The sequence below is a fragment of the Hippocampus bargibanti genome, linkage group LG09 (assembly GCF_051943395.1).
Source record: "Hippocampus bargibanti isolate YZ-2025 linkage group LG09, ASM5194339v1, whole genome shotgun sequence".
NCBI classification, from domain to species: Eukaryota; Metazoa; Chordata; class Actinopteri; order Syngnathiformes; family Syngnathidae; genus Hippocampus; species Hippocampus bargibanti.
In genome coordinates this window covers 14377462-14400391 of record NC_142742.1, presented here as the reverse complement: position 1 = coordinate 14400391, position 22930 = coordinate 14377462, and the positions used below count along the sequence as shown (strand labels likewise).

The 22930-nt window shown below is 39.7% G+C and overlaps 1 protein-coding gene across 1 annotated transcript; it reads right to left on the bottom strand.

Moving 5' to 3' along the window:
- Positions 1–2820: 2820 nt before the first annotated feature.
- Positions 2821–21768, bottom strand: mthfd1b (methylenetetrahydrofolate dehydrogenase (NADP+ dependent) 1b). The gene is made up of 28 exons (XM_089004552.1): positions 21623–21768; positions 19115–19199; positions 18896–18955; positions 18762–18815; positions 18503–18639; positions 15560–15660; positions 15061–15197; positions 14412–14523; positions 14186–14313; positions 13973–14070; positions 13681–13854; positions 12030–12166; positions 11902–11948; positions 10457–10564; positions 10304–10378; positions 10122–10224; positions 9957–10033; positions 9172–9312; positions 8686–8754; positions 8430–8541; positions 8156–8295; positions 7610–7651; positions 6004–6104; positions 5392–5569; positions 5187–5294; positions 4455–4607; positions 4238–4346; positions 2821–3898 (listed from the first exon to the last, which is right to left on the bottom strand). Exons 1-27 carry the CDS (start codon positions 21658–21660, stop codon positions 4257–4259), a joined length of 2805 nt encoding a protein of 934 aa, XP_088860678.1. The 5' UTR covers positions 21661–21768; the 3' UTR covers positions 2821–3898; positions 4238–4256.
- Positions 21769–22930: the final 1162 nt, after the last annotated feature.

Genomic DNA, 22930 nt, shown 5'->3' with positions numbered 1-22930 from the left:
AGAAACGTCAAGATTTCCTTGAACTGAAGAAGCAATTCAAGCATTACAGGACAAAAAGGGGTGGTGTTGGATGGGCGGTGGGGTAGTAGCTTAGCGCAAACTATTTTCATTTTATGTATATCATATCTATAGTGTGAATGAATATAATGCCAAATATTATCTGTAAAGATATATATATATATATATATATATACACACATACATAGAGACATACAGTATATAATTCTATAATATGCTTCACCAAAACATAACTATTTTCTGCTGTTGCTCATGTTGTCACTTGCTTTCAGAATATTTTATAAACTGGTACGATGGCATGCATACTGATTTTGAATGTAGACTATTTTATATTATGTATTTATTTAAGTTATCTTACTGATGTAGCAGATATTTGTTGTATTTATTTTTATCAGATATGTTTACTTTTGTGTATTTATTTATTTTATTTCTGAGAAAACCTGGTAAAGGAGTTTGCCTTTTCTGAGTAATTTCAACATCATCATAATTCCAATGTAACTTATTCTCGCGATTAAAGTTTTGGACATAAAAAAGTCGGAAATACTTTGTGTGATCTCTGGTTACTCAGCAATTGGGATAGTCATTATTGCTGATAAAACAGCAACTGTTTACGATGTAGCTAAAACATGCACACTACCTGCTAAAAAGTCATTGTAATAGAGAAACATAATTAGGATAGGTCTGTGTAAGCTCTCAGTCGTACAAGAGTGGTCCATCGATGAAAAGCTTTCTTCAGCCGTCATCTGTACTTCTTTGAAGGTGTCGGGCGTTTTGCTTCTTATCCAAGAGGCTTCGTCAGCGAACTAAAATTTGCAGGTAGCTCTGGCCCTATATTTATATCCCTCCTGTCCAGAGGTGGCGGTGCCAGACCTCTGCAAATCACGATGAGAGCCATTATCCACAAATTGAGCAAGCCTGGAATGGTCATGAACCTTCCCAGGAGTTAGCAGTTTACAGAAATCATGCCAAGAGGACAGCGATGACTCATCCAAGAGGTCACAAGGGTACCCAGCACAATATCTCAAGAACTGGTGGGCTCCCTAGCCTCAGTTTATGGTATTGTTCAACAACGAGCAAGCGAATCGGCCCAATTTCACCTCTGGCAGAGTTCCAAAGCAAAAAGTAATACTGAACAGAAAGAACATAAAAAATGTCTTTCTTTCGCAAAATACAGGTGAATGATTCCTAAGACTTTTGGGATAATATTCTATTGATTTATTACTCAAAAGCTGTGGGTCTCTTTTATACATGTATTACACCTGCATGTCAGAAAAACAACAGCATACAATTTGTCTAAAACAATGGTCGTCTGAGTTGGATTGTCTGGGGATGCTTTGCTTATTCGGGACCTGAATGATAGGATCACAGAGGGATTTAGTCGTTCTGCAGAACATAAAGCGCCATTTGAGTCATGTTTTGTCTCAGAAATATAGGCCAGAAATGAAAGTTAGCTGCAATTAGTTTGTTGTCCAAACAGGTTTTAAAATGACACATTTGAAGATTGAGATTATAGTATATGAACTAAATTTCTACAGTTTAGCTGGTGTATATAATGTAGAGCCACTTTATATTATAAACACTGTACTACAGTGTTTATTTTATTTTTAGCAAACCTGTGTGCATAGGTGAGGCACACAGTTCTCCTGCCTCATGACATGGGGCGCTGGTGATTACAGATTCTTCTTGCGACTCCTCGGCTGCAGAATAATAGAATGAGTGAGAGCAAGCTACAGTAAACAGTTACCGAGTTAAGTCATTTTTTCGTGTTGCTTGGCCTTATTTTCAGAATGGTGGATTACATATCTAAATACAAATTAATAGAGAGACTTTTAAAACTGAAGAAAGATAAGGAAGGCTTCTACAAATAAGTTATCGATGCCTTTCTTCAGAAGGAGCGGCGCATTGACTTCAAGTAAAGGTAACACAATAACGTTTTTTTAATTCTTTTTTTCTATGCTACAGTTTATATAAAGAATGCTGACAACATTTTAAACAAAACACATTAACTGTTGCCAATCAAATGGTGAATAAGCTACTCTGTCGAGTTCATATGTTTGTAAATCTGACTGTGATGACGTCAGTGCCTCACCAGCCATGGACCTCACCGCACGTCACGGCACGCTATTAACGCATTCACTGCCAGACGTGTAAAAATGTGTCCACTCCAGTCCCAGGGTTTTTGCCATTGTCACTTGAATTCCAGGAACCATAGGATATTGAGTTTTAGGACTACATAAACATTCAATACAGCATTGGAAATCTTAGACTCTCTTTCATCAGAAAAAAGAGTGAATTCCTAAATTATATGAGTATGGAGTTATATGAGCTTGAAATGAGGGCAGCTTGAAAGACAAATATATTGGCTTATATAGCGCTTTAACAACAGCTGAAGCGGGATCAAAGCGCTAACGTGGAAAAGGGGGAAATGCTGTCCCCGTGTGGAAAAGAAAAACCAATTGCCAGATGGCCAGCGCTTTATCGGAACCCAAGCATGAAAAAACAAAACCCAAACAAATTCGGGAATGCTGCTCTCCGTCATATTTTGAATTCCCGAATGAATTCGGGAATGGCAGTGAATGAGTTAAAGGTCCCTCCATTTGTTTTCAATACCAAATCGGCTGGAGCCTATCCTTAGTGACTTTGCGCAAAAGGCAGACTCCAGGTTTCACCTTGTTGCTACTTGCGTGTTAGTCGCAGGGCACACAGAAATGAACAACCATTCAATGTGGGAATTAAACCCATGCTGCCTGCACGCAAGTGGGGCATATAGTCCATCAGTCAAGACACATTGAAGAACAACAATTTTTGACAAAACATTTTATTAGAGCTGAACTGTCTAATTCATCAGTTTAGGCACTGTGATGCAATCCATGCTTGAAATACATAAGGCAATTCAAAATATAGGCATTTTGATTTGGAATGGTTTTTTTCAGAAGTGAGGGTGTCCAAATGGAGATGATGTTAAATCAGAGTCAGTATGTATTTAGTATGATAAGACAGAGTGAGGAAACTTATAGCATTGTTGTTGGACCAAAAGGTTCAGTAGTCAGGCATATCTACCATAAATCCTTGAGAATAACACCATCAGAAATATTATACACCCCCAAAGTTCATCCTTCCACACAGCTTTGTCTCTGCACACGACTTATACAGTACCCTGATTTGCTAGTATCCACAACCAAAAATTAAAGTATTATCTGCAGAATAATGTGATATATTTGGATTCTTCGACACACTTTTTGTGCAAAAAGAAATTCTTTAACCTTGTTGAAGCCTATCGTATGATGCCACAAAAATAAAAAAAAAATGTGCATTTTCCAAATACAGTAAAGTCTCGTTATATCGATATTCAAGGGAGTCCGAAAAAATATCGATATAACCGGGACTATCGATATATCCGACCCTGTTTGCATGTAATTTTCTCCGTGCGTGCATAGAAATAGTATCGATATAACCGGGACTATCGATATATCCGATATCGATATAACGAGACTTTACTGTACTTCCAAATCTGATGGACAATTTAGCATTGTTTTAAAAAATTACTACTACTACTACTACTAATAATAATAATAATAATAATAATAATAATAATGGGTGGCTTTATGGCCAGTTTTATACAAAACACAGCATCGATTAAGACATTTGTTTCTGCTTCTGGCCTTTTACTTGAATAAAAGTACAATTTGTCACAAAACAGAGGTACAGATAAATGTTGATATAAAGTGACAACATTTTCATTTTCACCCGGCACAACTTTTGATGATTTTCTGTTCTGTGGGCGAGAGGGTGTCATCTCGAGAAATTACGGTAAGTGTTATTTACAGGCATGAGTTGAAGGTACTTCCAGACCTTGATTATGATACAGCAGTGTACCACCCTGGTAGAACAAAGGGGAAAGTACCATTTAAACATTAATCACATTACTGATGAATCCTAAATATAGTTACTGTGCATAAGTCTGAGTCCAAGTAACAACAATGAAAATAATTGCATGCAATAATCTGAAAACTAACACACATAGCCCTTTTTAAAAAATTTTAGTAGCTGCTATTAGTCAACTTAGTCAACAATTCAATGAAAATTCAAAAAAGAAGTGTTGCCATTTTGATTGTGCGTGTTATTTTTTTGGTTTTGTTTTGACAAACACAAGACATCTGGTGGTGGCCTAAGACTTGCAAAGTGCTGTATAACTAATATCCGGAGGGCATTTCCTTACCAGCGTCCAGCGCAGAAGCTCAAAAGAGACCGTTTATCTGTTCAGTCGCAGGATCCAGGTCAATGTCATAGAAACAAGGCCTGGTGGGCAGGCCAGGGATTGTGGGCATCTAGCAGCAAGTGACATAAATAAGGCATTGTAACTATCCTCACAAACAATAATGGATATTGACTGAGGTTATTCACAGGCTAATAGTACAATAATGACAAAACCTCACCGTGCCAACAAGCGGGAAGAGGAAACCCGCGCCAACACTTGCTCGGATGTCTCGAATTGGCACAACGAAGCCTGTGGGCACACCTTTCTTGTCTGCCTCGTGGGATAGCGACAGGTGAGTCTTTGCCATGCAGATTGGGAGTTTGCCAAACCCCTGACAGAAAAGAAGTGAACATAAACACGTTTTTACTTCAGTAGAGAAAATGGTCATCTCGGTTTGTGATTTTTCATCATTATAATGACTAAAATATGTACGGCAGGCTGAGTGAACACTCGAAATTGTCCCTAGGTCTGACTGCGAGAGCGGGTGACGGTTTTGTCTCTTTGTGCCCTGCGATTGGCTGGGAACCGGTTCAGGGTGTCCCCTGCCGACTGCCCGATGACAGCAGGGATATGGTCCATCACCTGCCGCCATCCCAGTGCAGATTCTGCGGCTCAGAAATGGATGCATAATGAAAATAATAGTAACCTTAATATCAATAAACAAGGAGCCGTCTGTTCAGGGCAATAGTTGCTGATCCCAAAGTATTCACAGCTCAGATCAGCTCTCTGTCGATATCTGTTTCTGATAGTTTCCTCGATACAGCATTAATACCTATTCCAAGAAGTTGTCAATACTGTGTGAAATGAAAGATTTGCATTCTCCTAAGATCTAAGTGTATTCACGGTCAACTTCTGATGAACCCCTCATCGCTCCCTACAAGGAGAAGAGAGGATAAAATGAGCTGGAGACCTGTTTGGTGTAAAGCTCCACTTTGTGCTGGGCCTCTGGAAGAAGCTCAATATCATCTGCTCCATATATCTTCTGGGCAATTATTCGGATCTTTTCAGTAATAGGAAGCTAAAAATGAAGGAGCAATACAGCCATGATTATTTGGATGAACGCAATTATTTAAAGAAGTGGAATTTTCTGTTGACGGGCTGCCTTGAATGTATACCTCCAAGTCATAGAGAAACTTGAAGCTGCTCGGGCTCTTTGAAGCCTTCTGGACAGCCTGTCCCAGTGCAAGTGCACCCGCTCCACCCTCGGCCCAGTGGTCGCAACGCACGGCATCAAAAGCTCCGGCACCTCTGGCGATGCTGCAGACCAGGTCCAGCTCAGCATCAGTGTCGGTCCTGTGTAGCAACAATGATCGAATAAACCATCACAAGAGACTGCACAAATGGAAAACAATCTGCCCTTTCCAATAGATTTGCAGCTTTTAATATCGTGACCTGACAACGGTGATTGTGTGGCAGGTTTAATATCATGATCTGATGTTATCATGACATCTTTGGAATGGATTAATGGCGTTATTGATCATTTCAATTGGGAAAGATGATTTGTGAGGAGTATTTTGCATTACGAGCATGGTCAAGGAAGGTCACAACAAGAACAAAATGAATAGTGTAGACTTGTACAGTGCATTTCACGAGACCAAAGAACATTTCACAATAATTCATTTGGGAAAATAAAATGTTGAGTCTGTCAGGTGAGCCATGTTAAAGCAGCTATTCGCGAGCATTGGCAGTAAACACCAGTGGGTTTGAAGAAACAAGGATGTACTTACTTGAAAGCATTTACAGCTACCACCACCGGAACACCAAAGTGATTGGCATTCTCAATCTGCTTTTTCATGTTACTGCAGCCTTTCTCCAGCAGCTCAAGGTTCTAACCACACATACACACACACGTACACATACACATAAGCGGGGTTATGTTTTGGTGTTGATCTATGTGTAATTTTTTTTCCAAGTTCAAAATACACTAGTTTTTTTTTGTGTGCGTTCAACACGCATGAAAGGACCCATTTTTGTACCAGTATATTGTAGTAACCGCCATCACATTCTCAATTTTTCATCTGAGACATCATCTTGAGACTGCTTATAAATTCATGAATATCAGATGATAATGGCATTTGACAGATTAAAAACCAACAAACAGAAAGAGGCAGTTTAACCCTTTCGATACTGACGGTACAAATGAGTACAAGTGGCATTTTTTGGCTGTCGACACCAGATGGCAGCAGAATTACCCCAGGCGTTCCAGGTGAGGGCAAATTGCTTTGCTCGGTTTTATATCGTTTGTTTGTGACTAAATACAGACGGTCCCCTGCTTAAGAACATTCGAGTTAGAAAAAAACAGTACATACGAACTTTTTGCGGGTATGTCGAAAAATGTTCGGACAGAGATGCTGTAAGTTAGATTCCGTATTTTGCACCTTTTTCCAAATAGTGCTTCTTTCCACTGCTAATACCAACGTGAGGCGCTGTGAGAGCTCTCCCTCTTTCGCTCACTCTCTCTCCCTCCCTTCCTCCCTCCCTCTTCCCCCCTCTCTATATTTTATTAAATGTTTATTTTTCAGTACAAACAAATACAGGTTACTTATACAAGCCTTGAACGTACTTATATACATTAATTTAATTTACAACAGATTCTTTTCTTACAGACAGTGACGTTTTTAGGTGTTCAATTACGACGAAGACGGAAGTACAGGCCGAAACATGTAAGGTAATTGAACACCTAAAAACGCCGTGGTCTGTAAGAAAAGAATCTGTTGTAAATTAGATAATAAGTGGACAGTATGAACTAAACACAACTAATACTTATATAAACTGTAAACATACTTATATAAGCCTTAAACATACATTTCATTCAAAATATAGCACTGAAGCAACTTATGAAGGAATGTACCTTACAAATGACCGCTCGGAACGTATCTTGTTCGTAAATTGGGAATATTCGATGTATAAACTCTTCATCTATGGTTTTATCTATAAAACAAATTGAAATGCGGGACGAGATTCTATTTACAATCAAAAACCAATTGGTAATCAAATCTATCGCAGGGCAGGGCAGTCCGAGATGCACCGCCAGTAACTTTCGAACTCATACCATCTAAATAAAGTACTTATTTCGACTCATTATGGATCGGCTAGCTACTTCTGGAATTTGTAATATTTTGGATGCAACCAATGCATATCAAAGCTATTGTACATATTTTAGAAGAATTATTTTATGAGAAGCTTGATTGGTTACTCCAGGGCCTGAGTGCTTAAGCGTCATGGCTATTTATAACAATGAAATAATGAACACAGTTACGAAATAGTTTGAACAACTTGTAATAAACTGCAATAGTAGTAGTAAAAATACACTATAGCAGTAGGGTACATTACCTCCTCAATATATTCCTTTGGGAGTGGCATACCAGCAGTAACCTACAAAAAAACAAGATATTTTTTAAGAGTCAGATTTATCCATTAATGGAATGAATGAAGTCAAATTCAGTCTAATAGATGTAGGCACACATCGACTAAGTGAAAGGAATTATTGCTCTTTGACCTTCTAATTTGGTCAGTGTGGAGGTTTGCAAATCCGCTTAGCGAATCCATTAAAGGTGAGCACCTGAGCCTTCCTGTATGGCCTTTATTTTCTCTTGATACTAGTGTGTTGTTGTTGTTTTTTTAATCAGGGTACTCTAGCTTCCTTGCACATTCTAACATAAGTTTGAGGACTAAATTGTCCAGAGTTGTCAATGTAAGGGTGAATGGTTGTTTGGCTTCACTTCTCATGACACACACTGATGACAATATTCAGAAAAATTGATGGACTTTACTATCTTACAGGAGAAATTCAGTTGGTCATACTGTATAAAATATCGTTAAGATGGACCAAAACAAAATAAAATAATGATTGTGTTAAGAGATTGAGGGGAAACACACCGTTGGCCCTCCTCCATGCATCTTTAGGGCTCGGACAGTGGCCACCAAAACCACCACGTGGGGTCTCAAGCCAGAGTATCGGCATTTGATGTTAAAGAACTTCTCCATTCCGATATCGGCACCAAAGCCAGCCTCTGTCACTGTTTGGCAAAAGGCACAATGGATGTGAGCACAAAGTCAATCAGATTGAAAACTGAGGGCTTCACTGCGTTATGTTGCCAAGAATATATTCGAACACACATCACCTAAACATGAACCATTCTGCTTCACTTACCAACAAAGCCCTCTGGTCCAACTAGTTTCAAAGCTATTTTATCAGCCAAGATGGAAGAATTGCCGTGGGCGATGTTGGCAAAAGGGCCAGCGTGGACAAACACAGGTGTTCCCTGCAGAATTGGATAATTCAAACGAGGCACAAAATTGAAAATTAAATCAGGTCGTCGGCACACAATTCTATTTTTCCCTCCGAACAGATCTTACTGAAGTCATTCACTTGTTAGTAACAGGTAGTTGTCGAATGCTTCACCCACCTCCAGAGTCTGCATAAGATTTGGCTTGATGGCGTCTTTCATGAGCACAGTTAGCGCACCACACACACCCTAAAGGACATATAAAAAACATAACTAGTATCGTTGATATCTGTTGAAACTCATGCACTTTGCCAGGCTTTTCATGTTATATTTGTGTGCTTGGCTACTTTTCCCATTCAATAAACATCTGAAGGTGCACCTGTGAGTGTAGCTCTTCTTTTTTCTCCTCTCTCACTGTAGATGTCGTCTTTTTAATAAAACTGACCAAATGATAGTTGAAACATTATACAATACCTTACAATTTATTATTTCCTGTATATGATACTTGTCCATGTTAAGCACTTTGATGCAGCTTTAGCTGTTGTAAAAGTGCTATATAAATCAATGTGTATTGTATGAATAAAACTGACCAAATGACATCATGTAACTTTAAAAAACAAATACAATAAAACATATTACAAATTGTAGTCACTCAATGATTCTGACCAGGTCTTCAGTGGTGATGGGCTGTCCACCACGGCTGCTGGCCACAACCATTTTGGCCAGCCGCTCACGCATGTCCTCGAGACTGCTGGTAAGGGCGAGCACCGCCATGATTTCACTGGCTACTGTGATGTCAAACTGGGCCTGGAGGGTAACAGACATAAAAAAATTGTATATTCAAAGAAGTGTGTGTGTATATATATATATATATATATATACATACATACATATGTATATATATCTTTCATCACTTTGTGGCTCTGAAATGTAAATTTCTCCACTGCGAGACTAATAGAGGGAAATCCAATCCAATACACACATATATATACACGCACACACACACACACACACACACACACACACACACACACATACATATATATATATATATATACGCATATCTTTCATCACTTTGTGGCTCTGAAATGTAAATTTCTCCACTGCGAGACTAATAAAGGGAAATCCAATCCAATACACACATATATATATATACACACACATATATATACACGCACACACACACACATATATATATATATATATATATATATTATATATATAATATACACACATATATATATACATCCTTTCTATAACATATCCCTACTGAATTCCTGCACAATCACAAATAGGTGTCCTTGTATTGATTTCATTACAAGAGCTGTATTTAAAATATATGCCTTAAAGATCATACTCAGTTTTGATGAATTGGGTTCCTTCTCTAAAATCACTTTAAAATATATTTTGTTTCCTCACATAGCTGTCACCGCTTGATGTTTTCTCTGTACCTCTCTTGTGTAGCCCTTTTCAGTTGGCGACTGTCCAATAGTTATCTTCCTGAGAAATCGATCATTGGTGTCCAGCACTAGAGGTATGAGGAAAATAAAGAAAATAAACATAACAAATCCATTGAATCACTTATGATGATGATAATACTTTTGGTATGTTTTCACCTCTCTGCCATGTCACAGAGCTTGGTTCAATGTCCAAACGGGCAAAGCGGGACATCTCATCCTCAGTCAGCGTTGTGGGATCCGTTTTGGCGATGCCTAGTTTCTAAAAACAAACAACCTGCATGAATGTGACGGCACTGCAATGAACGAAGAGAACTGATGAGACTAATGATGGCAAGTACTTTTAGCCTGTTGATCTGGACCGGAGAGAACTTCCTTTGTCCTCCATTGAGGGGAACTAAGCGATTGTACAGAGCCTAAAGAAGCACATAGAAATAAAGGCAAAAAGTTAGATCCAAATAAAAATTCCTGACAGTCATTAAGATAGGAGTTACCTTGTCACTTTGTGTGGCCTCATGGAACATGCGGGCATCAATGGCAGCAGCCACTAAATTATTTGCTGCTGTGATCGCATGGATGTCCCCAGTGAGATGGAGGTTGAACTGAAAAGAAAATGGGTTCACTATTTATGGAAGAAATACACAAGCAAATAAAAATGCATACTGTTATGCGGTATATATTTAGTTCAAAACATTGCAGGACTGGTGTCACAAAAGATATTTTTTTAAAACAAAAATCACAAATTTGCATGATGGAAAGATTGAGGGCCACTTCAGTATGGGTGGCTCGTTGCCCATCACTGGCTTCAGCCAACACAATACCAGAATTGCTGTGGCGCCATCAACGGGAAACTTTGAGCTATGGAAACAATTTGAAGTGAGTCGAGAGCTTTTAGACCAGTGATTTCCAGCCGGTGTGCCGTGGCACATTCCTGTGCCGTGAGAGGTGATCAGGTATGCCGAATAAATTTTTCAATTGTTAATTACTTGAACAGAAAATTATTTATACAGAAGGTACATTTTGACATGTATCCACTTTATGTCAGTTGTTAACTAGAGTGCCGTGATTTTTTTTTCTCCAATGCGAACCACGTTCCTTGGCTTAACAAATGTTGGGAAAAAAACGATTTAGACTAGGGGTGCTCATATTTTTTTCAGCATGGGAGCTACTTTTGAAATGACCAAGTCAAAATAATCTACCCGTTATATTTATTGAGAAATATATTGAGGATTCTTGCAACGTATGTTGATGTATAACCGCATATGTTGCACAACACAATATAATTATGTAAAAAAATGCCATTACCTGAGTTCACTCTGATAACTGGCAGATGAGACAAACACACTTTGAACATATTATTGTGGGAAAAAAAGTCCGCTCCTATTCCGTATGAAAGGGATACTTTTTTCCTTCTTACTTGGTCCAGCTCCCCCACTCATTTTTATACCCTATCTTACATTTTAGAGGGAAAAAAGAGTGAGAAATTAGGATGTAACTAACGGCTTGCTTGTTCACTTTGCAACGCCCAAGGGCATTGTTTGAGCATGCAGTGTATCTAATAATGAGATGTCATCTGATTGGTTGTCCGGTATATCAATCAAGTGAAGGGATGGCTGATAGGCGGACGTCTAGTTTTTTTTTGTTCAAAATAACTCAACTTTATTTATATAGCGTCAGTTCGTGATAATGTAACATCATTATGCCATGCGATCTACCAATAGTACCTTGGAGATCGACTAGTCGATCGCAATCGACATGTTGACAAAAGTCTTTTGCTGCTATCTTACGGTGTCTATCGGCATTCAAACCTTCAGAGGGACTTTCAATTACTCGCCGATATTTGCTATGTGCTTCTGGGCTAGGCTCACGTCCATTGAAGTGTATTTTTCTGGTTCGTATATGAGAATGGGAGTTAACATTTTCAAATACAGTATGGTACCTCTTCCATTGGAATGACTTGAGAATATCCCCCTCCTGCAGCACCACCTGCAGACAAGGTAAAACTCTTGAATATAAAACATGTGCCACTCGAGCTTGCCATTTCAACAGCATCTCAATTCAGATCACCTTTAATGCCAAATGTGGGTCCTTGCGAAGGCTGACGGACGTTAGCGAAAACATTCAGCTTCATGTGGGCTCCCAGTGCTTGGACCAGGCCGATGGTGGTGGTGCTCTTCCCCTCCCCCAGTGGAGTTGGAGTAATACTACACATATAAAATCATGTCAACAAAATCTGTAGACCAATGATTCCAAAAAGTACTCCGCGGCTCCACAGTATATTCATTAATTTCTGTCCCTGGGATTGAATGCTTTGCCTGTCCTGTTCAAACGCCCATTTTTGGGATGTCATTTGAGGCACGGATTTCAAAAAGTATTTATTTATTCTTTATCGGTTCTGTTGTCTATCTATTGATCTATTTATGTATTCATTATTGTAGTGTTATTCATTCATTGTCACAGTTGTGAAATAATGTTGAGTCGCTTATCACAAAGACATTAAAAATATAAAGAAACAATGATGTAATTTTTGTTTGATTAACCCCACATTGCTGAAAATAGGATTCGGTGTATATGCGATGAATACGTCAATGTTTGTATGTGAGTTTGTCTTTGCTTTATGACAACGTGTGTTTTGTATTTTTTATTTCTCTTTAAGCATCTTAGGACTTGTCGCGAGCACATCTATGCAGAGGAAAACACTTTAAATCCTTGGGCGATGATTCAAATATTTTCAGAGAATGATGTGAGCATTAAGTAAAGTTGTTAACAAATTTTGGTGCCCAGCGATCGGCTGCAGGGACCATGATGGGAGGGTTCCCAGGACACAGACGAATGACAGAGGACAGCATAGCAAAACAGGATAACGCACCCATCTCGGTTTGTTCTTCTGTCAATGACAGCAACTTCGACTGTCATGAGAGAAGAATGAAATACTAGATGGCAAAAAAATAATAATTAACTCCTGCATCCACTTTTTGATGTTTGTGTTCGGAAATATGGTGCTATATTTTTTTCTTATATTAATATGTACAATACAAGAATGGAAAACTGTGACAAACCATCCCGTCATTACATCAGGTAAGCTGTTACCACCAATATGTAATTCGGGAGCTGTAATTAAAAGAAATGCAAACTCGGTTTTGATTCTCATTGGCAGAGAACTATTAAAAACCATGTGAAACCATGTGAAGTATTGCAGTTGTAGCAAAAAAAAAAGAACACTATCTTTAGAGTAAACTGCAAGTTAGTTTATCTTCACCGTTTCTATCTTGCTTGAAAATACCAAACATTTTCAGATGTATGAAGGGGAAGGAATGAAGTAAGTGAAGCGCCCGGAATGTGTGGAAATGAAGGGCACCTTGTCACTAATTTATGTCAATGCACGAAAATGACAGGCAGTTCGTCTGTAATCAGGAGGCACAGAAACCGTTTTAGCTGCAACCAGCTGGATTCAAAGCATGACTCTTCGTACATGAAACCAGTCTTCCTTTTACAGTACATAAGGCCGTAAACCCCGCAAATATTGGACCTTCAATCTTGCCGATGTGTGAACACTTCTCAGTGATGTAAGATTTGATGAACAGCATGTTCGGATGACGATGGGGTTGCCATGGGGAACATTTGAACAAAAATTGTCAATAGCTATACGAATCACAAATTATGAATGAAATGCATGAAGTCAAACAGTAATGTTGATGGGGTTAAAAGTACAGCATACCCAGTGACCACCACATATTTGCCATCTGGTTGCGCCTGCAGCCGCCTGATGATGCTGAGTTGGACCTTGGCTTTGGTTTTACCATATAAGTCCACCTCATCTGAGAGCAAACCCACTTCTTTTGCCAAACGGTCAATGGGCTTTGGCACACAGGAGCGAGAAATCTCAATGTCGCTGTGAGTGCAAAAAGATGACCGCCCCAAAACAAACACAATTACTATCATGTTGAATTGTTTGAGGGGAATTGAATGTATTGTTTTGGTTTGTTTTTGATGTAGAATAGGCGACATACCTTGGCACAGGCTTCTGGAGTTTGAGTTTGGTATAAGAAATAGACCACCGCCCTGGTTGATGGCTCTCCAAGAAACGCTTTGCACTCAACACTGTGTTCTAAACACACACAGGTGCCTTTCAGTCATGTCATGTGCACAAAAAATAAATACATCTTCTGTCAGTTAGATTCCATGTAGCCATTTATGAACTTGTCCTTATAGAATATCCTCACCGCCATCAGCATGGCCACTGTCATGGGTCCCACACCTCCGGGCACTGGTGTGATGAAGCTTGCTTGCTCCTTGGCTGAGGTATAGTGGACGTCGCCCACAACACGCTTGCCACTGGGTTTACTCTCATCTGCAGCACATGAAAGGAATTAAGGCAACTGCAATTGACCTCCTGACAAAGAATAAAAACAAGGAACGCTCTAATCAAAAATGTAAAAAGCAAGGAACCTGTAATGAGATTGATGCCGCAGTCTATCACTACTGCCCCTTTCTTGATCCATTCCCCTTTCACCATCTCTGCTTTCCCAATGCCAACAACAAGGATGTCTGCTTTGCCAACCTTGGTGCAAGCAGAAGAATTGTCTTGTCATCAGCGCCAAAGAAATGCATTGATGATAAAGAGGCAAGTGCTTTGTTTATGACAGTGTTGAGCTCCAACATTGGAAACATAACTTCAATTGAAAAAATGCAGGAAAAACAATTCTAGGTTAGGATAGATAACACGTTCTTCCATGTTGAAGTAATCTTAAAGAAAATTAATTGTCAACATTTAATGGTATTGTTGTTAATAAACAATTAATTACATTTATTAAAATGCAAGAAATATGTGTATTAAATGCAAAATATTTACCTTTTTATGATTGTTTTTTTATTTTAATAAAAAAAAAATCAACCAATTATTTCACATAATATTTCAACACAAACTAAACAAAAAATGAATCCATAATTGACGAGTTTCAGTTCAATGCAACAAATTCAAACAACACAATAGATCATGTGTCCTTGGTGAGCAGGATTAAAGGCAGGCCAAGAGGCTCTAATTTTTTGCACCCCTGATTTTGAAAATTATTGCGCACTGACATGCAGTAGTTGTTACCTCTTCGGGCAATTCCACTGTTTTGGAATGGCATGTGGTCACAGTGGCATGGTTCCAAAGCAGCAGGTCATGCATTGGCGCACCTACAATCTTGCTGCGACCTATCACAACGGCTCGTTTCCCGGCCAGTGACACACCTGCAAGGAAGTGGCGGGCAAAAGAACAAAGGATTTGTATTGTTGCAGCCGCGGCAATACAGACAGAGCCACTTAAAAAGACCCTGGAAAGTCAAAGGGTTGAACAGCCATGTTGCCCCACACCAGTAAGTGGCTATTAGCAGCCCGGCAGAGCGGTCCAATTCACTTTATCTCTACCCCTAGGGGTATGCATGTGGACACTTGACAGAAACTCCCAATGTAAACACTTCATGACAATGTGAGGTGATTTTTTTCATTCATGCTAATTAGGCATCACACACTCTATGAAGTGTGTCAAACTTACATGCATTTGTTTGCCATTTTAAACAAGGTTTTTAGGGATGTGATCTTTCTCTCCTTACCAGTCTGTCTGATAAGTTCCACACAACCATTTGGAGTGCATGGGATGAAGCAGTCGCTCAGGTCTCCACGAGAAAGCTTCCCAGCATTTATGCTTGTGAGCCTGAAAAGAGATGCAAGACCCAAACACATTTAGTGTCGACAACATGCACTCAGCATTCAGGTCGACTTCAACGCTGGACCAAACATCCTTTAAAGGACAACCGACGTCTCCGGACAAGTTGTGTCCATAATTTGTAAAATCGCTTCAAATGACTTCTACTGAGCGTATTTTACAAAGATTCCACCGCATATCGCTATATTTTACGTTTTAAGACTCGCGCTGAACATTCAGGAAGTCTTGTTTTTGTGTTGGTGACGAGTCCTCACCCTACGTCACTGAAGGAACGCCCCTCACCAAGAAAGGACATACCTTGCATCACCTCAATGCATTTTGCGGTACTTTGTTTGGTCTGAAAACTTGTTGATCCGTGTTGATGGCGAAATTAGAAGGAAAACATAAATAACGCAATGGTGAATCGTATGTTACACCGAGACAACTCTTGGATATGCGTTGACAAAAATTCCAAGGTGAAGAATAAAACTATTTCCAACGGAGCTCTGCCGCCATCATTTTCTGTGACACTGCACCTCAGTCTTGATCACTCAAAATTACCCTGAAGACCTTCTTTGATCGAATGCAAACATTTATACAGTAAAGTCTCGTTATATCGCTATTCTCGGGAGTTAGAAAAAAAATGTCGATATAACCATACTGTCGATCTATCCGTCCTGCGCCGAACTGCATTAACAAAGCCATCCAAACGCCATATAAGAAACGGAGCTGGCCATGAGCTCGCCATTTTGTGCCTCTTTTTTTTGGGGTGAGAGATGTTCCCCCAAAGTTGCCTCAAAATGGCACATATAATTTGCTTTGTTCAGTGGAAGGTCGGTGCTGTTGGACAGTCTGCGGCTGGATGGATGCATGGCTTGAGGAGCCCGCGATAAGAAAAAAGCCTTCCAAATGTAAATTTCTCCACTGTGAGACTAATAAAGGCAAATCCAATCCAATCCAATCCAAAGGAGCGTCAGCGCAGAGCGCCGATGCGTATATGGAATTGTCGCGGGATGGAATTGAAGCTGATTTATGGGGGACAGGAGATGTGAGACAATCTCTTTTCGTCAATGGATGCTACAGCTGCGTGTTTGCTTTCAACATTTAGCTTGTAGTCGACGTGCACATTCCACCATGATGTCCCTGATCCGCTGGTGAAGAGACGCTTTGATCCTCTCCTCCTCCTCTTTCATCTGGAACTGCTTTATGTAACAAAGAGGGTACAGAAAGTGCTTAAGAATGAATGTCTCTCTGTGTCTTTGTGTTGTCATTATCACCATCGTTATTTGTTACTTGTTTTTTTTGTTCTTTTGACTTCAAGACGGCGCCGCGAGAGTGGCTGCCTTTCCAGCAGCTCCTGTGTTTTGCTTTTCTACTTTCATTTCTTTCTTAACTTTGCTGCTGTGAAATGTAAATTTCTCCACTGCGAGACTAATAAAGGCAAATCCAAATCCAATAATTCTTTAATCGATTGCAAACCTGTATGCTTTCCACTTCAAAACTACAGTGTATTTGAATCATATTCATAACTGGATGTGTAACAAGAAAGCATATTATCTGAATCTGAAGCCAGTGTTTGGATTCACGAGCAATGCAAGACGTGTTGTCGTGAAGTCATTTTTATTGGTGTTTTGCATTTGAATACAAAGTGATATCGGTTGTCCTTTAATACACAGTATGGAATGTATGGTAATTTTCAAAATCACGCTTCAGCAGACAAAACAAGAAACATTGTTGCAAAAAACGATTGCATTCATATACAGTACAGTGGGCATGTACATAACACAACAGGGAAACTGCAACGCTTACATCTTACTGTATTATGTATGCAATTTAAAAAAGTCATCAATCTTCTTCTGCTTCCCATTTTTACCTTTTAACACAAACACTTCAATCTCGTCTGCTACACACGAGCTAGCGTCTGAAAATGAAAATGGCTCTGCTACACTGGAGCTGGTCACGTAACAAACTCACGTGACCAGGTCACGTGACCATGTCGACCAATGGTGCGACCGATCGCGTATATCGATATAAACATAGCAAAATGGCCGGCGGGAGATGAAAAAGAGCACAGTAGTAACCGGATTATCGTAAAAACCACGAATCGCACTAAACGGAACTAATTATACATAAAAAGAATAGAAATGTGCACGGGAAATGAAAATAGTGTCGTAATAAGCAGTATTATCAATATAAACGATATCGATATAACGAGACTTTACTGTACTTTCCTCTTCAGAACTATTTGAATCATTCATAACTGGATGTGTAACAGGAAAGCATATTCTCCGAATCTGAAGACATTGTTTTGATTCTCGAGCAAGGCAAGATGTCTTGGGGTGACGTCACGAACTGGGGGCGGGACTTTCTGAAAATGCCCAATTTGCAGCTCAATTTTTTGCAGATTTTGGACACTTTAAGTAATTTATATTCATATTGGTGTTTTGCATTTGACTAAAAATATCATACTGCGTGTTTTGGGTATTTTAGATGCTATAAAACGGTTTTCTTGTGTCAGTTAAAAAACAAAAAAAGTGATGTCGGTTGTCCTTTAAAGTCAGGCACACACTTCACAATTTATTGAAGGGCCATTTAGCCAAAAAACACCAGGAGAAATGATGGAAAATGATCCAGTATTGTTCTATTCACCATTTCTCTTTTTTTGCATTCATGCTTATCAAATACTTTCAACAAATAAAACATTCATCTATCTATCAATTTTTGACTGCGGCGCCACGTCTAGGTTAAATGTGTAAAACCTCAGTCTTTTCATGTAATCAACTGAATTACAGAAGTAGAGCTAATGGCATGATAAAGTAAATAGAAGTAGAAGGTGCTCTCCTGTGCTTACCCGTCTACATCTTTCTCCGGTGCTACAGCATTTGTCACCTTCTCTGTGTCGATCTTGTGGATGGAGTCTAAGGGCAATTGCACAATAAGGCCGTGGTAAGAAGAGTTCTCATTCACTTCTGTTATGTTGTGAAGAATCTGAGAGTGGGAGTAGAAAATATAACTGTAATTTCCAATACTGTACCGATCTGTTGAGGCCTCACTAGCCTATGTTTTAAAGGGGATGTCAAATGTGTTAAACTTCAAGACAATGTACACACCTCTTCCTCGGTTGCAGTGTTGGGAAGTTTCAAGTGTATGGCATTTATTCCAATCTACCCGAAAATATAAGACATGTGAGACATGAGTGGAGACATTTTACCTGACAAGTGAAAGTGGAAATGAAATCACTTGCCTCTGAAGCAGCCTTCAACTTCATGCCAATGTACAAATTGGAATCATCACGATCTCCAACCTATACAGACATGTAGCAGTCTTGTATTAGTCACCGGAAACTTCTGGCATTTTACGGAAAAGTTGGGAAAACAGAAAAAAAAACGAGAGCATATGGCAACTCACGTGAGCATACAGTATACAATCAAAAATGGAGTGCACAAATCAAGTGACTATGGACCTGTAATATCACTAGACCAGGTTGGAAGTTGGAATCCTGAAGCTTCATCTGCTCTACATCCCTCGTCAACTTCTCCCTCACCTGCCTGAGGAGAAAAACACACAGGCACGGATGGATGGATATCTTTTATCGATTTTTAGTTGTGTAGTGTATGGCACATAATATAAAATGAATATTTCTATTTGATAGCATAACATACAGTAACCTCACCGGTTACACCCCACACCACCTCTATAATACATCAAATATCTGATATAGACTTGTAAAAATATTCAAGGGCAGTTTTATTGCTTTTATGGCACTGTTTTTAAGGTCTTTAAAATTTTTAAAACAACAATGTAAAAATTGAAACACAATATAATGAGAGAAGGGGAAAGACTCATGTACAAACAGTATCAGCAAATCACATAAACACTATAAGAACCCATGAAAAAAAAATCTGAGATAGAGCAGGACCCCAAAAACTGAGCTGTGAGGTAGCAGACGTTTATTGTATAATTGTTTTCATCAGATTTATATCTATATAATCTTAGCACTTATTCGGGGTTGTGCATGCAAGATCAAGCAGCCTATGTGCACCAAACAATGGGCGTGTCCAAGTTTAATCATTTAATGGTGAGGGGAAGGGGAAACAAGGCCGATTTTGATGTTGAGTGGACAGATAAGCCTAAACTAAGTCAGCTGAGCCAATCAAACGTCAAACACACGTGGCAATAGTCAGACCTATATCATTTTCTCCATGGGTACCATCATTAACACTGATTGTGAGTGTTTGTTTCCTCTGGAAAAAACAAAGTCCCAAATTGTTATGTACATCTGATGGAAAAAATATGTCTGTGTAAGCTCTCAGTCGTATAGGAGTACGTACCATCTCCTGTACCATCTGATGGAAATTAGAGACAAATTGTGACTTTTAAAAAGAGATTAATTCATTTAACTAGGATGGAGTGAATGTGATGCAGCACGTGTTGCACACAGTAAGTAATTTAACGGCTCTTGATTACGCATGCATGACAGCATTTAGTCATAGCAAGTTAAGAGAGGAAATGTCCATTTTGTGCTGGCTATAAATGTCACTAAAAGTATAAGCTAGCGGACTTCATTATTTGAAAAAGTAACAAACAACTACAAGGTCTCAACAAAAGCTTTTGGGAATACTGTATCCTCATTAAAGTGAGTAACTTGGACACAAAGCCACAACAATGACAATATGTTTGACTACCGGTATTTACCATAAAACAGAGCACATATGGTGTTCAGTAAAACTTGACAAAAAAGTATAACATGCCTAATTGAAAGTACTTTGGAGGTTGAGGGGCAAATTTGAGTTAGGTTTAAAGCACTGCTAGCAAGAAATGTGTATGATCGTTGTGTTTCAAGTTACCAGAACTTGTGTAACTGTGGTGAAATTGAGAAAGGCCCTTAAAGCAAAATAATCCAGAACTGTTATTTAAAGTGACATGATTTTTTTTCAAGAATTGTTATCATGTGTCTTGTAAACAAGAATAACCCAAGTTATGTATTAAGTCAGTAATTGAATGTTTCATATCAAAAGTGAGTAGTGTGTCATATTTGGTCATGCTCCTTCCGACAGTTGCTTCGTGTTGTCATAAATTGTTAGCTAATGGGTGCAAGGCTGCCAGCTCTCATGACTGGTACATGCAAGTTTGCAGCAATGTCATTTTCAAAAATGATGTATTAATTATTTATTGGACACATTTTAATATCAAATGCTATGTTGTTGCGACAGACCGCGCAGACAAATGTTCTTGATAGTCGAGCCATCCGGGGTTATCTGAACAAGAGGACAAAGATCACATTTACTATACAAACTTGTTACACAGCAATGTATAATCACTCAAGACACAATACCCGTGGGAGTTGGGATTGTGCAAGTTTCTTTTTTAAATAAAAAAATAGAACACATCCCACGAGAGGACAATCATCAGCACATCCTGAACACAGTATTTTTAAACACTATTTACTTTTTTGAATGTTGCTGTGCCGATGACCATTTTGTGTTTGGGAGCCTTTTACTGAGCGAGTTGCTTGTTCTGTAGCCACAAGTCCTCTTGTGCCGGTCCCAAGCCCGGAAAAGGGCTGTGTCAGAAAGGGCATCCGACGTTAAACTTGGCCAAAACAAACATGCGGATCGAACCTCTAAAGATGGAGGACACTGATTTGCTGTGGCGACCCCTTGAAGGGAAAAGCCGAAAGGAAAAGAAGATCTATTGCTTGGGATTCAGGTTGGCTGCAGCCTGCCCTAACAGACTGCACAATTGTAATTACAAATTATTCTGCAAATGTGTCCTGAATAAACAAAAGTTGTATCCAGGTACGAGGCAGAAAATAATTCTGACTTTGCAGAAGTGGGAATGAAACAATGCGATTCGTTTGGCAACTTATGGCCATGCCGCGATGAGCTGCTTAAGGCAGCACTACCGTAAAGCACGTGACATGAAATCCCCCACAAACAGACAAGCAAACAACAGACAAAAACAGACTTACGCAGAAACCTCCTTCCCACTGATCATTTGTGCTGGCATCTTGCTGGTCTGACAGACAGTTCGAATCTCGCTTTTCGTACTGGCGTGCTATCTTCCAGGACAGAACTTTTTGGACGTAAAGTGAGAAAAGTGACGTAAAGACCCCTCCAGTTTACTGATAGGACTCATCCTGACCAATCGCGTGATGACAGGAGAAAGAGGGCAGGGTTAGGATGAAACTGTCACATCTTGAAAACCAATTGAGTGCTTATTTTGACACAACTGCAGAGTTTTTCCCCCAATAAAAATTCCCTCGATTCGGTTTTCACAAGTTTCAAAACTGTCAAGGTCACTTTGCAGTAACAGGTTAAGTTTTTCTGCTGTTATGTGCTACATTTCCAAAGTCCTCGACAACATGATAAGGAGTAATGACATTGAGTTATTTTTATCACACATTTTTTACAATTTACTGTAACTTTGGAACTTTGTAGTTTGTATAAAGTAGTACGTACTCCAAACCTTTGAAAGGCCTTCATTTTACAAAAGGAATTGCTAACAGAAGACATTCTTCGGGCGTGTGTGTATGTGTTCCCCATAACCTTCTTTGGGAATCCTTCAACTTCTTCCAGATTCCATTACCGATTACGACCTTGGTAAAAGCCTACTTCGAAGACCTGCAACTGTGCTTCACAATACCTGACTTCATAACATCATGGCAGCGTGTAGAAGTCGGCATCATGGCAGGTTGTACGATTTCACCCCTGGCCTTCACAATGGCCATGGAGGTCATCATCAGGGCCTCAATGTGGGTGGTGGGGGGTGAGCGAACCAGGAATGGGATCCCCCTCCCACCTATCCAAAAAGTCCAAAAGTCTGGGAAACATCAACAAGACTCCACTGCCAGGGAAGCTCAAGCTCTGGTGTCTCCAGTTTGGACTTCTCCCTCGGGTAATGTGGCCACTCACAGTCTACGAGGTCCCGCTCTCAACGGTGGAGAAGATGGAGCGAACCATCACCAGATATGTGAAAAGATGGCTTGGTGTTCCACGCTGTCTGTCAAACATCAGCCTCTATGGCAAAGGGGTCCTCGAGCTTCCAATCACAAGCCTCACCGAAGAGTACAAGTGCTCTAAAGTGAGACTTCAGATTACCCTTACAGACTCCAGGGACCGGAAGATAAGTCAAGCTGCACCCCCCTTATCAACTGGACGGAAATGGACGCCATCCACCGTGGTGGAGCAGGCCACAGCAGCCCTAAGGCACAGCGACATCGTGGGACACGTCCAGCTAGGAAGAGGGGGCTTTGGCCTTACAAACAAACCATCTTGCC